The 15,916-nt window shown below is 40.8% G+C and overlaps 1 protein-coding gene across 2 annotated transcripts in view; it reads right to left on the reverse strand.

Moving 5' to 3' along the window:
- LOC124544745 (anoctamin-1-like) overlaps nucleotides 1-15,916 on the reverse strand; it is a 154,703-nt gene that overhangs the window by 63,436 nt on the left and 75,351 nt on the right. For both annotated transcript variants that reach the window (XM_047123406.1, XM_047123405.1), the window contains one exon: nucleotides 2,078-2,238. In XM_047123406.1, coding sequence (XP_046979362.1) covers nucleotides 2,078-2,238 — 161 coding nt within the window. The remainder of the gene's footprint in view (nucleotides 1-2,077; nucleotides 2,239-15,916) is intronic.

Consider the following 15,916-nt stretch of genomic DNA (forward strand, 5'->3'; position numbering starts at 1 on the left):
TGCCTACAACTGAGCCTATGTACTTATTCCATTTCATATCCCTACAAAGTCAACATTACACAAAACATTCAATGCAGCTCATTTTTATTCTTTGTCCTACTTATGTTAAGTTCTTTTTTTCCTTTTCACTCTGGTATTTTTCATACTTTCTCTTGTTTTCCTTTCCTCTCCTCAGTCTACTTTGTACATGTTTCCTCTTCCTTTCTATTCTGAAATCCTTTCATCTGCAAAAACTTTTTCCCTAGAACTTCTCTCGCATTGTTCTTACCTCTCTCACATTGTTTCCACTTCTCTTTCAATGTTTCTACTCCTCCTCGTATTGTTCCCACTACTTTTATGCTGTTACTTGGTACATCTTCACTGACCTCTAGGCTCCAACTGGTTGAGTACTTTTGCTGTAAGTACTTGTAAGGTATGTTTGGTTAAACTGCTGTCTATTCTACACAAACAGCCAAAGAATAGCATCGTATCTTTCTCATTGCTTCTGAAGTACTTTATATTTTCTCATATATATTTTAACCTTACTTCAACATTTTGTCAATTTTTTCCTCATAATTCTTCTTTCCAATAATCATATTTTAATCAACTAATAATTTAATATTATGTGTTCACTTGCATACAGACATTCTGGTTTCAGCCTTGTATTACAGTGCTGTATGTTAAGGTTAAGCATTTCTGTTGTTGCAAATACTCCTTGCGAAAACATACTTTATTTTTTCCAAAGTTCTGTATTCTCTCCTCTATAGCAGATTTTTCTTAGTTGAATTATATTTCTTACATATTTCACCTTTTCTGTTCGAGCAATACATATAACAACAAATTTCTGAAATGCGTTTATATATATATATCTAAAAACAAAGATGTAAGTGCTGGCAGGTCGACAGACACACAAACAACCACAAACATACACACAAAATTCAAGCTTTCGCAACAAACTGTTGCCTCATCAGGAAAGAGGGAAGGAGAGGGAAAGACGAAAGGATGTGGGTTTTAAGGGAGAGGGTAAGGAGTCATTCCAATCCCGGGAGCGGAAAGACTTACCTTAGGGGGAAAAAAGGACGGGTATACACTCGCGCACACACACACACATCCATCCACACATATACAGACACAAGCAGACATATTTAGAGACAAAGAGTTATGTGAAGGTCGCAGTCATAAATAATTTTGAATTATGTTAACTATTAATTTTGTATTATCTGAAAAGAAGAAACTACATTGGAAGAAACTGTATTTGAAACACCAAAATGAGAGAAACACGTTGAACCATGTCATTTTCTGCAGCCGACAACGATGCATTGTGGAATCATACTTAGACAACTGAAGCCAAGACTTATATTTGCTTGCAAACGTCTAATGGAAAAGGTACTGTCACGAAATATGGCAAATTTAAGTTTCAACTTGTGTAATAGCCGGGAAGGCATATTTCAACAAGTTGAAAATATGGTCACTATTTTTTTTGTGTATGTTTGTGTTTGTTTGTGTGTCTATCGACCTGCCAGCGCTTTTGTTCGGTAAGTCACCTCATCTTTGTTTATATATATATATATATATATATATATATATATATATATATATATATATATATAATAAAAAAAAAAAAAAAAAAAAGAGTCAATGTCTGTGCTGAGTCATTTCCTTTCATCCTGAAAATCTTATTATTGGCTCTGAGCACTATGGGACTCAACATCTGTGGTCATCAGTCCCCTAAAACTTAGAACTACTTAAACCTAACTAACCTAAGGACATCACACACATCCATGCCCGAGGCAGGATTCGAACCTGCGACCGTAGCGGTCACGCGGTTCCAGACTGACGCGCCTAGGACCGCACGGCCACACCAGCCGGCTATTATTATTATTATTATTATTATTATTATTATTATTGTTATCTGGAGCAATGATTTTTCATACCGTATTTCTCACACAGTGGCGACAATGGGTAATGGTGGGGAAAAAAGGGACAAAAAGTACTATATTATTTATGATCAAAAAAATTTTGTACACTTAATTATATTTAATTGCTTCACAAGAAAATAATAATAGCGAATGCAAGTTTAGGGACAATTTGTACTCACCCCAAAATGACATGAATACGGCAAAGAAGACTGTTGTAGGATTGTCAAAAAGATACGTTATTCGTGCATGAAGACATGTTTCTGTAAGATTCCAGAAACTACAGAAGTAGTCACACAGAGGACACATGGTGATGTTTAGTTGACTGTTACAGATGTCTTCACTGGAAAAAGAACCACAAATGTTTCTTAACAGTTACCATGTTACAACAAACTTAGTGCAACTCACTTTTCATTTTCTCTGTATGAATATTAAATTTTACTTCTGAATGACACCAGCTATTCAGTAGTTGTTTTAATACACCTCAGAGATTAACAATGATTTGCTTTCACTTCCAAATTTTTTAAAATGATGCAAAAGCATGCAAGATACATGAAGTGCTCTGAAATGATGCATAATAATAATAATAATAATAATAATGTTTATTTGTCCATGATAATTTTACAGTCTTGGACATCTTCAATTTTTTGCACAATTATATCAATATCATGTCATTCCAAGAATGAATATTTACATCAAGTAGCACATTGTATATCATTCCATGCAATAATGTTATAAACACATTAGCACATTATATATCACTCCATACATATAATGATTATATACATCAATTAGTCAATTATAACAACACCACCACTAATATACTGCAGTACGTAAAAGAATAAACTAACAGTACTGCAGCTCAAAATTCTTTTAATGAGTATAAACATCTATCTATTGACAAATTTTTCAACTTGCCCTTGAAAAGATTGCCTTGGAGTTGCTTTATATTTTTTTTGGCAACTTATTATAGAATTCCCCCCCACGAACCACGGACCTTGCCGTCGGTGGGGAGGCTTGCGTGCCTCAGCGATACAGATGGCCGTACCGTAGGTGCAACCACAACGGAGGGGTATCTGTTGAGAGGCCAGACAAACATGTGGGTCCTGAAGAGGGGCAGCAGCCTTTTCAGTAGTTGCAGGGGCAACAGTCTGGATGATTGAATGATCTGGCCTTGAAACATTAACCAAAACGGCCTTGCTGTGCTGGTACTGAGAACGGCTGAAAGCAAGGGGAAACTACAGCCGTAATTTTTCCCGAGGACATGCAGCTTTACTGTATGATTAAATGATGATGGCGTCCTCTTGGGTAAAATATTCCGGAGGTAAAATAGTCCCCCATTCGGATCTCCGGGCGGGGACTACTCAAGGGGACGTCATTATCAGGAGAAAGAAAACTGGCATTCTATGGATCGGAGTGTGGAATGTCAGATCCCTTAATCGGGCAGGTAGGTTAGAAAATTTAAAAATGGAAATGGATAGGTTAAAGTTAGATATAGTGGGAATTAGTGAAGTTCGGTGGCAGGAGGAACAAGACTTTTGGTCAGGTGATTACAGGGTTATAAATACAAAATCAAATAGGGGTAATGGAGGAGTAGGTTTCATGATGAATAAAAAAATAGGACTGCGGGTTAGCTACTACAAGCAGCATAGTAAACGCATTATTGTGGCCAAGACAGACACAAAGCCCATGCCTACTACAGTAGTACAAGTTTATATGCCAACTAGCTTTGCAGATGATGAAGAAATTGAAGAAATGTATGAAGAGATAAAAGAAATCATTCAGGTAGTGAAGGGAGACGAAAATTTAATAGTCATGGGTGACTGGAATTCGTCAGTAGGGAAAGGGAGAGAAGGAAACATAGTAGGTAAATATGGATTGGGGGGAAGAAATGGAAGAGGAAGCCGCCTTGTAGAATTTTGCATGGAGCATAACTTAATCATAGCTAACACTTGGTTCAAGAATCATAAAAGAAGGTTGTATACCTGGAAGAATCCTGGAGATACTAAAAGGTATCAGATAGATTATTTAATGGTAAGACAGAGATTTAGGAACCAGGTTTTAAATTGTAAGACATTTCCAGGGGCAGATGTGGATTCTGACCACAATCTATTGGTTATGAACTGCAGATTGAAACTGAAGAAACTGCAAAAAGGTGGGAATTTAAGAAGATGGGACCTGGATAAACTGAAAGAACCAGAGGTTGTAGAGAGTTTCAGGGAGAGCATAAGGGAACAATTGACAGGAATGGGGGAAAGAAATACAGTAGAAGAAGAATGGGTAGCTCTGAGGAATGAAGTAGTGAAGGCAGCAGATGATCAAGTAGGTAAAAAGAAGAGGGCTAGTAGAAATCCTTGGGTAACAGAAGAAATATTGAATTTAATTGATGAAAGGAGAAAATATAAAAATGCAGTGAATGAAGCAGGCAAAAAGGAATACAAACGTCTCAAAAATGAGATTGACAGGAAGTGCAAAATGGCTAAGCAGGGATGGCTAGAGGACAAATGTAAGGATATAGAGGCTTGTCACTAGGGGTAAGATAGATACTGCCTACAGGAAAATTAAAGAGACCTTTGGAGAGAAGAGAACCACTTGTATGAATATCAAGAGCTCAGATGGCAACCCAGTTCTAACCAAAGAAGGGAAGGCAGAAAGGTGGAAGGAGTATATAGAGGGTTTATACAAGGGCGATGTACTTGGGGACAATATTATGGAAATGGAAGAGGATGTAGACGAAGATGAAATGGGAGATAAGATACTGCATGAAGAGTTTGACAGAGCACTGAAAGACCTGAGTTGAAACAAGGCCTCGGGAGTAGACAACATTCCATTAGAACTACTGATGGCCTTGGCAGAGCCAGTCATGACAAAACTCTACCATCTGGTGAGCAAGATGTACGAGACAGGCGAAATACCCTCAGACTTCAAGAAGAATACAATAATTCCAATCCCAAAGAAAGCACATGTTGACAGATGTGAAAATTACCGAACTATCAGTTCAATAAGTCACAGCTGCAAAATACTAACGCGAATTCTTTACAGACAAAACTGGTAGAAGCGGACCTCGGGGAAGATCAGTTTGGATTCCGTAGAAATGTTGGAACACGTGAGGCAATACTAACCTTACGACTTATCTTAGAAGAAAGATTAAGAAAAGGCAAACATACGTTACTAGCATTTGTAGACTTAGAGAAAGCTTTTGACAATGTTAACTGGAATACTCTCTTTCAAATTCTGAAGGTGGCAGGAGTAAAATACAGGGAGCAAAAGGCTATTTACAATTTGTACAGAAACCAGATGGCAGTTATAAGAGCCAAGGGGCATGAAAGGGAAGCAGTGGTTGGGAAAGGAGTGAGACAGGGTTGTAGCCTCTCCCCGATGTTATTCAATCTGTATATTGAGCAGCAGTAAAGGAAACAAAAGGAAAATTCGGAGTAGGTATTAAAATTCATGGAGAAGAAGTAAAAACTTTGAGGTTCGCTGATGACATTGTAATTCTGTCAGAGACAGCAAAGGACTTGGAAGAGCAGTTGAATGGAATGGACAGTGTCTTGAAAGGAGGATATAAGATGAACATCAACAAAAGCAAAACGAGGATAATGGAATGTAGTCAAATTAAATCGGGTGATGCTGAGGGAATTAGATTAGGAAATGAGACACTTAAAGTAGTAAAGGAGTTTTGCTATTTAGGGAGTAAAATAACTGATGATGGTCGAAGTAGAGAGGATATAAAATGTAGACTGGCAATGGCAAGGAAATCGTTTCTGAAGAAGAGAAATTTGTTAACATCGGGTATAGATTTAAGTGTCAGGAAGTCATTTCTGAAAGTATTTGTATGGAGTGTAGCCATGTACGGAAGTGAAACATGGACGATAACTAGTTTGGACAAGAGGAGAATAGAAGCTTTCGAAATGTGGTGCTACGGAAGAATGCTGAAGATAAGGTGGGTAGATCACGTAACTAATGAGGAGGTATTGAATAGGATTGGGGAGAGGAGAAGTTTGTGGCACAACTTGACTAGAAGAAGGAATCGGTTGGTAGGACATGTTTTGAGGCATCAAGGGGTCACAAATTTAGCATTGGAGGGCAGTGTGGAGGGTAAAAATCGTAGAGGGAGACCAAGAGATGAATACACTAAGCAGATTCAGAAGGATGTAGGCTGCAGTAGGTACTGGGAGATGAAGAAGATTGCACAGGATACAGTAGCATGGAGAGCTGCATCAAACCAGTCTCAGGACTGAAGACCACAACAAGAACAATTATAGAATTGTCTCCCAGTTAAATATGGACTGTGGTCTGTAGCTTTCTTGTTAGTCCGAATCCTATGATAGTCACTTTTGGCTCGGGTACTGTAATTATTGGTGTCACTGTTCTTTACACTATTTTCCTCATTCTCTTTTACAAACAATGGAGAGCTGCATCAAACCAGTCTCAGGACTGAAGACCACAACAACAACAACATGGTCTTAAATACATACAATGACTACACAGTCAGTAATTTATAATTATTGAAATAGTCCCTAGAGGACTGGCATTTGCTTATATTAGCAATTATCCTAACTGCTCTATTTTGAAGCCTGAAAATGCGATCCATATAGACAGTGGGTGCCCCACCCCAGACCTCGATCCCATATTGCAGATGAGAGTGTATTAACCCATAATACACTTGTTTAAGGACAAGGGGAGCTACTATATTTGTAAGATGTTTTAGTAAGTAAATATTACTAGAAACCTTTTTGCAGGTGGTGCTAATATGCTCTTTCCAAGTGAGATGTTCATCAATCAATATGGCTAAAAACTGATGTTTGTCAGATGTTTCAACTGTAGAAAGTGATTCAGTATGAGTATTATTAAAATGTAGCAAGAACTTTATTACTACAGCCTTGTCCTTATTCAGTGTAAGCTTATTCACTATTAGATATTCTGTGATCATTTCTAAGTTCTCTTTGTTGCTTTGGAATGCTGCCCACTCTGTACAGCCCCAGCTAATAAAAGATGTATCATCAGCATCGTTCACTAGTTTGGAGTTTTGCGGCCATGTTATATCATTAATATATACTATAAAGAAGAATGGTCCAAGTATACTTCCTTGGGGAACTCCACAGTTGAGAGTTCTGTATGCTGACTTTACTGTTTGGATCTTACTTTCATTCTTATAATTTAGTTTTGTGCACTGTCTTCTATCACGGAGATAAGAACTTAGTAATTTTAGAGCTACTGCTCTTATTCCGTAATTTTCTAACTTGGATAACAGTACTGCACGATTCACAGAATCGAATGCTTTAGACAGATCAAGGAAAGTCCCTATAACTTTGTTTCCTTCATCCAGCCTGTTCAGTAGTTCGTGGAAAAAAGTTGCTAATGCTGTTATTGTAGATTGTCCTTTTCGAAACCCATGTTGTGTTTTGTTTAATAGTTTGTATTAACAGAAGAAGGGTTCCATTTGATCTAGAATTATTCTTTCAAGCAGCTTGCCAAGTGTTGAAGTCAAAGAGATTGGCCGGTAATTATTTATGTCAGTGAGAGCCCCATTTTTACACACTGGTTGTATCTCAGTGATTTTTAAAAGCTCTGGAAAGATCCCCTGGCCAACTGAACTGTTAATTAGATATGTTATTGGTTTTATTAACTCATTTTTGCATTCTTTAAGTAGTGTGGAACGATATGTCATCCCAGCCACTAGACGATTTTACTTTGAGTTTTGAGAATTGTCTAGAATGAAAAATAGCCCACAGTTGCACTAAATTATTTTAAACATTGGCCATGGTTTCAGCTATAATAATATAGCCTTCTTCAGAAGTCATACACAATAATAAATGAAAAATGCCGCTGGGCTAAGACATTTTTCATTTATTACTGTGTATGACTTCTGAAGGAGTATATATTATTATAGCTGAAACCATGGTCAAGGTTTAAAATAAACATAATTTAGTGCAACTGTGGGTTGTTTTTCATTCAAGACTGTGTAGTTTTGGAATGAGAACAGGGAAGGGGCTGGATGGGTGAGGACGATGATTAACGAAGTTTGAGGAGAAGAGGGTTACGGTAACATAGGATATACAGGGTGATTCAAAAAGAATACCACAACTTTAGGAATTTAAAACTCTGCAACGACAAAAGGCAGAGCTAAGCACTATCTGTCGGCGAATTAAGGGAGCTATAAAGTTTCATTTAGTTGTACATTTGTTCGCCATTTCAGCCAATAAAGTTTGTGGTCCCTTTTTCTTCGAAGGTGCTACTGTAACTGGACTACAGTATCGGGAGATGTTAGAGAATTGGCTGTTCCCTCAGCTCGAACAAGAAGCACAACAATTCATATTTCAGCAGGATGGAGCGCCACCACATTGGCACTTATCTGTCCGTAACTACCTGAACGTCAACGACCCGAGGCAATGGATCGGCCGCCAGGCAGCCCGTGACAGAGCACTTCATCACTGGCCTCCAAGAAGCCCTGATCTTACCCCCTGCGATTTTTTCTTATGGGGGTATGTTAAGGATATGGTGTTTCGGCCACCTCTCCCAGCCACCATTGATAATTTGAAACGAGAAATAACAGCAGCTATCCAAACTGTTACGCCTGATATGCTACAGAGAGTGTGGAACGAGTTGGAGTATCAGGTTGATATTGCTTGTGTGTCTGGAGGGGGCCATATTGAACATCTCTGAACTTGTTTTTGAGTGAAAAAAAAACCTTTTTAAATACTCTTTGTAACGATGTATAGCAGAAGGTTATATTATGTTTCTTTCATTAAATACACATTTTTAAAGTTGTGGTATTCTTTTTGAATCAACCTGTATTACAGGGAAAGTTCCCACCTGTGCAGTTGCGTAAAGCTTGTTTTGTTGGGAAGGATCCATATGGCATAGGCTGTGAAGAAGTCATTAAAATGAAGGACGTCATTTTTGGCAGCGTGCTCAGCAACAGGGTGGTCCACTTGTTTCTTGGCCACAGTTTATTGGTGGCCATTCATGCAGACAGACAGCGTATTGGTTGTCATGCCCATATAGAATGCAGCACTGTGGTTAACAGCTTAGCTTGTAGATCACACGACTGGTTTCACAGGTAGCCCTTCCTTGGATGGGATGGGTGATGATGTGACTGGACTGGAGTAGGTGTTGGTGGAAGGATGTATAGGACAGATCTTGCATCTAGGTCTATTACGGGTGTATCCCATGAGGTAAGGGGATGGTAGCAGGGGTTGTGGAAGAGTAGACAAGTATATTGTGTAGGTTCGGTGGATGGTGGAACACCACTGTGGGAGGGGTGGGAAGGATAGTGGCCAGGACATTTCTCAACAGGGTACGACGTGAGATAGTCGAAACGCTGGTGGAGAGTGTAATTCAGTTGCTCCAGTGCTGGGTGGTACTGAGCTACACGTGGAGTGCTCCTCTGTGGCCGGATGGTGGGATTTTGGGAGGTGGTGGGAGACTGGAAAGATAAGGTCCAGGAGATTTGTTTTTGTACAAGCTTGGCAGAATAATTGCAGTCGGTGAAGACATTTTTTCATTTTTTTTCCACCACCATGGAGCCTTGCTCCTTCCATCTGCATCAATGCATAAGAACTTCCTTGTCCCTAACCAGAACCCAGTCCTACATACTGTTCCTGCATTGTTGCTTGGCTCATGCAATCCCCCCAAATGGCCTTACCATCATACTACCTGTCTATGGCTACCACCCCTCCTTCCACAATGACCTCCACCTGTTCAGATTCCACCAATCCTTAGCCCTCACCAACACAGTGCTGCAAAACCATATCAACCAAGCCCAAACTTCCTTGGAGTTCATTCTCTCCATCCACAAAATTCTCCTGCTATGCAGTTCCAAATTTCTGGAACCCATAACACACACTGAAACTCTTGCCCTCCTGGAACCATGCAAGATGCACGCCACCGCCTCAAAATGTTCTCCACCTTGTTCACTTCCTACTCCTGCCTTGACGTACCATTGTCCATCACCTCTACAAAACCTCCAAACTTACCCCCCCCCCCCCCCCCGACCACCGTCACCTCATAGCTGACACACCCTGTCTTCCAGGCTTAGTATACTTACCCCACCCTCTGAAACTTCCTCCCACCACCACAAAGAATCCAGAACCTAATCAGACCTGTAACACAGTCATGAACCTTTCCTCCAGAAGCCTCAGCCCCACAGAAATATCAGCCCCTTCAAAAGGCCTCACCTTTCGCCCCACTTCCAAATTCAAACATGCAGGACTTTTTGAAGACGTTCTCTCCTTCTCCCGGTCCCTACAGTGGAAACACTTTTTCACCACCAACCCTACCAATCAGACTCAACCTGCCTAACTCAGTTCACTCTTCCATCCAACCATGATCCACCCCCCATTGCCTCCAAATCACAACCAGTTAACTTCCCAGAATTTCTTAACTTCGAACCTTGCCCCACCATCATTCCACAAATCCCTCAACATGCAAACAAATTCTACATCCTCAGAAAGAACCGCAGTCCACCATCTAAAAAGTGATCCTGACCTTATAATCCGACCTGTGGGCAAAGGCTCCACACCACTGTTCTTTTGAACCGCAAGGATTACCTGGCAGAAGGACTCCTCCACCAGCTGTTGGATACTTCCTCCTACAAACTTTGCCACAGTGACCCCATTCCAGAAATCCAAAAGGATCTCCAGTCACTCCTCAAATCCTTAGGCCCATGCCAGAATCCCTCCTCGGAGTCCATCTCTCTGTTCACCCCTACCACTCCCTGTACTCCCACCTTCTACATGCTTCCTAAAGTTCATAAACCCAGTCACCCAGGACACCCCATTGTGGCCGGTTACTGTGCCCCCACTGAGAGAATCTCTGCTCTCATAGACCAACACCCTCAACTTATTAGCCAGAACTTACACCCCTATATAAAACATACCAACCATTTCATCCACCGACTCTCCACAGTTCCTGTCCCTTTACCAAACAGTGCCCTGTTTGTCACTATTGATGCCATCTCCCTTTACACTAACACCCCTAATGCCCATGGCTTTACTGCTATTGAACAATACCTTTCCAAACACCCAACAAATTCCAAACCAACGATCTCCTTCCTAGTCGCCATACTCGACTATATCCTCATGCACAATTATTTCTCCTTTGAAGGCATTACCTACAAACAAATCTTGGGTATGGCTATAGGCAACCGCATGGCACCATTCTATGCCAACCTATTCATGGGCAATCTAGAGGAATCTTTCATAAATACTTAGATTCCTAGATAACATCTTTGCGATCTGGACTGAGGGTGTGGACACCCTATCCGCATTCCTCCAGAACATCAACAACTCCTCCCCCATTTGATTCATCTAGTCCTATTCAACGCAACAAGCCATGTTCTTAGATGTTGACCTCCACCTGAAAGATGGCTATTTCAGTACCTCCGTCCATATCAAACCTACTAACCACCAGCAATACCTCCACTTCGACAGCTGCCACCCGTTCCATACAAAGAAGTCCCTTCCATACAGTCTAGCCACTCATGGTCATAGCATCTAGAGTGGCGAGCAGTCCTTCTTGAAATATACCGAGGGTCTTATTGAAGCCTTCACAGACCATAATTATGCACCCAACCTTGTACAAAAACAAATCTTCTGTGCCTGATCTTTCCAGTCCCCCACCACCTCCCAAAGTCCCACTGTCTGGCCACAGAGGAGCATTCCCCTCGTAACTCAGTACCACCCAGGATTGGAGGGAGTGAATTAACTTATCTGCCGGTGTTTCAACTACCTCTCATCGTGACCTGAAATGAGAAATGTCCTGCCAACTACCCTTCCCACCCCTTCCACAGTGGTATTCCACCCCTTCTACAGTGGTATTCCAAGGTCCACCGAACCTACACAATATACTCGTCCATCCCTACACAACCCCTGCTCCCAATACCTTACCTTGGCTCATACTCCTGTAATAGATCTAGATGCAAGACCTGTCCCATACATTCTCCCACCACCACCTGCTTCAGTCCAGTCACAAACATCATGTATCCTATCAAAGGTACGACTACCTGTGAAACCAGTCATGTGATCTAGAAGTTAAGCTGTAACCACTGTGCTGTATTCTTTGTGGGTATGACAACTAACAACCTGGCTGTCCGCATGAATAACCACTGACAAACTGTAACCAAGAAACAAGTGTATCATCCTGTAGCTGAGCACGCTGCCAAATATGAAATCCTTCATTTCAATGAATGCTTCACAGCCTGTGCCATAAGGATCCTTTCCACCAACACCAGCTTTTCTGAATTGCGCAGGTGGGAACTTTCTCTGTAATACATCCTATGTTCCCATAACCCTCTTGGCCTCAACCTTCATTAATCATTGTCCTCACCCATCCAGCTCCTTCGCTGTTCCCATTCCAGCACTACACAACCCTCATTCCACCATCGCACCAAGTCTTTTTACCTCTCTCCTTTTCTGCTAGTTCTCCCCTCCTATCCCCTGCCCTCCGTCTAACCTGCTGCACTTCACTGTCCACCACCCCTAGCTTACTATCCCTCCCCGTCCCCTCCCCAGCCTCCCACCTAGTTGGCACTCCCATCAAGCGCTGGTGTTGCTTCTCGCAGTGTAGCTACAGTTGCCTGAGACTGCAGCCGTGTGTGTGTGTGTGTGTGTGTGTGTGTGTGTGTGTGTGTGTGTGTGGTCTATTTTTGATGAAGGACTTACTGGCCGAAAGCTTTATTTGTGACAGTCTTTTTGTTGTGCCTATCTGCAACTCAGCATCTCCACTATATGGTGAGTAGCAACTTTCCTTTTCATAATATTGTTAATAATAATAATAATAATAATAATAATAATAATATGACTTGTTAGAAATACATTAAAGAAATATTTTTGCAGTAAGTGTAAGAATGGAACAGGAATATATAGTAAAATGTTAGGAAGACTGGAAGAGATGAAATGAGCATTTGCAGTTGAACTACGATTTTATGTTCTCAGACTACATGTCTTTCACAATTCTATGTCACAAATACATAGCCCCGGTGAAAAACCCATAAGATCAATGCTAAGAATTCCCTGATGTTATGCTTCTTCTTAGTAAGATTTACCTGAGTATACTACTCATCCCATTTTCTTCCTACTGACATTTAATGTGACTGAACGAGTTATAAGTAACAGGAAAGAAAGGCGGTTTGCACCCTATGAGGCGGCAGAGTTAAAGGAATATTTAGGCCATTGAACAGAGGGGAGACGCGAGAGTGGAAATGCTGATATAATCCACAATTGGCGTTGCCAACACAACTTGCAACGTTTAGCTTCATTGTGCAATGATCATGGGTTGACTACGTTTCACACCTTAGACACATAAATACTTAAATACGTGGAAATACAGATACATACGAAGATATATAGCTTGACTTTCTATGTTACATGATTGTACATCATATTTTACTATGTATATCATGAGATTATCCTTGGAAGTATAAAATAACTTTTCTAACATAATTTTTCTAGTATTCCTGAAGGCTTGTATTTCATGTGAGTGGTGGCTGATTTTAGTTCCATGTTCATGTAGAGACCTGTTCAAAGAGTGACATTTGATGCCTTTCTTTATGTGGGTCACTGTTTGCAAGATGTGTTCACATGGAACAGTCAAGATTCCCATAGATTTAAACAACTTAGTACAGCAAGTTCTCTTGCCATGTTTTGTTATAATTCACACAGCTCTTTTTTGTAGCTCAAAAACTGTACATTCTGATCATTTGTTCCACACAATGTTATGCTGTAACCAATTATAGAATTAAAATATATGAAATACACACTTAAGCTGCTGGAGACTGAATTCATTACTCTAAGTGCACAGAATGCTGAAGCTAATCACTTCCTGTAGGCAGTAATACTCTCAGTCTACTTCAGTTGTAAGTCAACATGCATCCCTCGAGATTTTATTCTTCATACACCTTCTATTAGGTTGGCTCGTTGATTGGAATGAGGGACTAAACAGTGAGGTCATCAGTCCCTCAGTCAAGGGTTCACTCGTCCATATATATGACAGAACCAGTAATGTACTTTGATGAGAAAACAACGTAGGAGTGGTAAAAGTGAGGTACTGTAGGCAATACTAATGCCAGAACTGAAAAATGATTTACGGGGAAGTTGAGGTATACGAATTGGATTGGTACATTGGTTAGAGTAATGAAGCGAGAAATCTCTCCAGCATTTGCCCTCATCAACCTGAGTAAGGGCGAAGAGAGGTATACAGCAAAGAATGTCTTCTATTCAAGTGACCCGGAACAGTAAAAGCAGAACGGCTAAAAATGTAATGGAAATCAGCTGGAAAGTCAACAATAAATTGAGATGAAATAATTAAGTCCACACTCGGGCATCAGCCAGGACCCTTGCATGAAAATCTGTACCGCTCCCAATCCATCACAGGCAAAGCATAAAGAGGAGGATAGATCTACTAATCAACAAAGTGCTGCTTCTAAAATGGTAAACAAGATGCGGCAGAACAAAAGGCAGTCCTCCTAAAAGAAATTATAGCAGGAGAAAGGACGAATGGCACAGGCAGCAAGCAAATGAGGAGGAGTTAGGGGTCCCCCTGGCCCAGCATGTGGCAAGAGATGCAACCATCACCCCCTTCCTCCTCCAATTAAAACATTATACTTGAGAATAAAAACCACTGTCACAGAGGAAGCGAAGAATCAGTTCAATTGTCTATGAGTCGCCCACCAACATTAAAGGGAAGGAACTCAGGCGGCCAGGCTTGGCAAGGAGGACCAGAAGGAGGGAGCATTACTCCAGGAGATGAGTAATTGTCAGTACGGCTCCACAACTGTGGCTTGTTACTTAAAATAAAACTGTGGGTCAGTCTGGTATGATCAATGTGGAGGGGCCATACAACAGTGAGTTCCTTCCAGGAGGAATGGAATGAGGAGTGCAACACAGCAGTAGTAGTCTGACCACCTGGCAGCAGCATGAAGGCGACAGGATCAGTAACAAGGAAGTGATAACATCAGCGGAAAGTGATCACTGTCACAAAGGCCACTACGAAGTGACCGAAGTAGCAAAGTCGTGAGACGGGGGAAGAGAATGTTAGATTTACAGCTGTAAAGGTGCCATGGGTGGCACTGAAGTGGGTAGGAGTACCATCATTGGTTGATAAAAAGCTGCTTAAGTAGATGGCCCCTACCAGATGAAGTGGTACATCCCCACAGGAGGAGGGAGAGGGGAGGTGTTCGTATTAAAATCCTCAAGTAGGAGAAAAGGGGATGAAAGTTGTTGGAATAAGGTGGTAACTCAGTGTAAGTACCTGTCCTGCCTTGAGGTAAGTACATGTTGTAAATGTTGCAAGTGGTGAGCGTTGAGATCATTTGCTCCTGCACCACAATTGCTTCCAATGCATCTGAAAGGGAATCCACTCACTGACAATGAATATTGCCATTGAAAGTAGTTTGAAGATTTTCTGAAGGGAATCCACTCACTGACAATGAATATTGCCATCGAAAGTAGTTTGAAGATTTTCTGTGTCAAAAGATAATTATTTACAGTTGTATTTATCAAGTCAAAATTTGTCTTGCTGCAAGATCTTGGGCTGTGCAGAGTGGTTGTTGTTTCACATCTCTGTCCAAAGAGTGCAGTACTGTCCATGTTATGTTGTGCTTGCTGTTTACCTGGATCTCATTCACAGAAGCAGTTCTGTAATTGTAAAAAATGCCAAAGCATGCAGTTACTGCCAATGAAATAGCACTGGAGTTTGAAGCTGATAATCTGTATGTTCCTGATAAATATACAGTATTCTGTAAATACTGCAACAGTAGGATATGTTTGGACAGAAAAGATACTGTACTGAAACACGTGCACAATGAGAAGCACAAAGGAAATAAAGCCAAGAATTCCAATTTGCAAATAAAGCGGCAAGCTTTGATCAGCGGCAGGTTTCAAGTTTCCAAGAAAAAGAAAAACGACTGCAAATATCTGGCTCAAAGGACTGCCAAAACTTTTTTGAAAGTGAACATTCCTCTTTACAAACTGGAAAATAAAGATTTTTGGCAGTGGATGAATGAATTTCTCAAAGGCAAG

This window comes from Schistocerca americana, chromosome 8 (genome assembly GCF_021461395.2).
Source record: "Schistocerca americana isolate TAMUIC-IGC-003095 chromosome 8, iqSchAmer2.1, whole genome shotgun sequence".
Classification (NCBI taxonomy): Eukaryota; Metazoa; Arthropoda; class Insecta; order Orthoptera; family Acrididae; genus Schistocerca; species Schistocerca americana.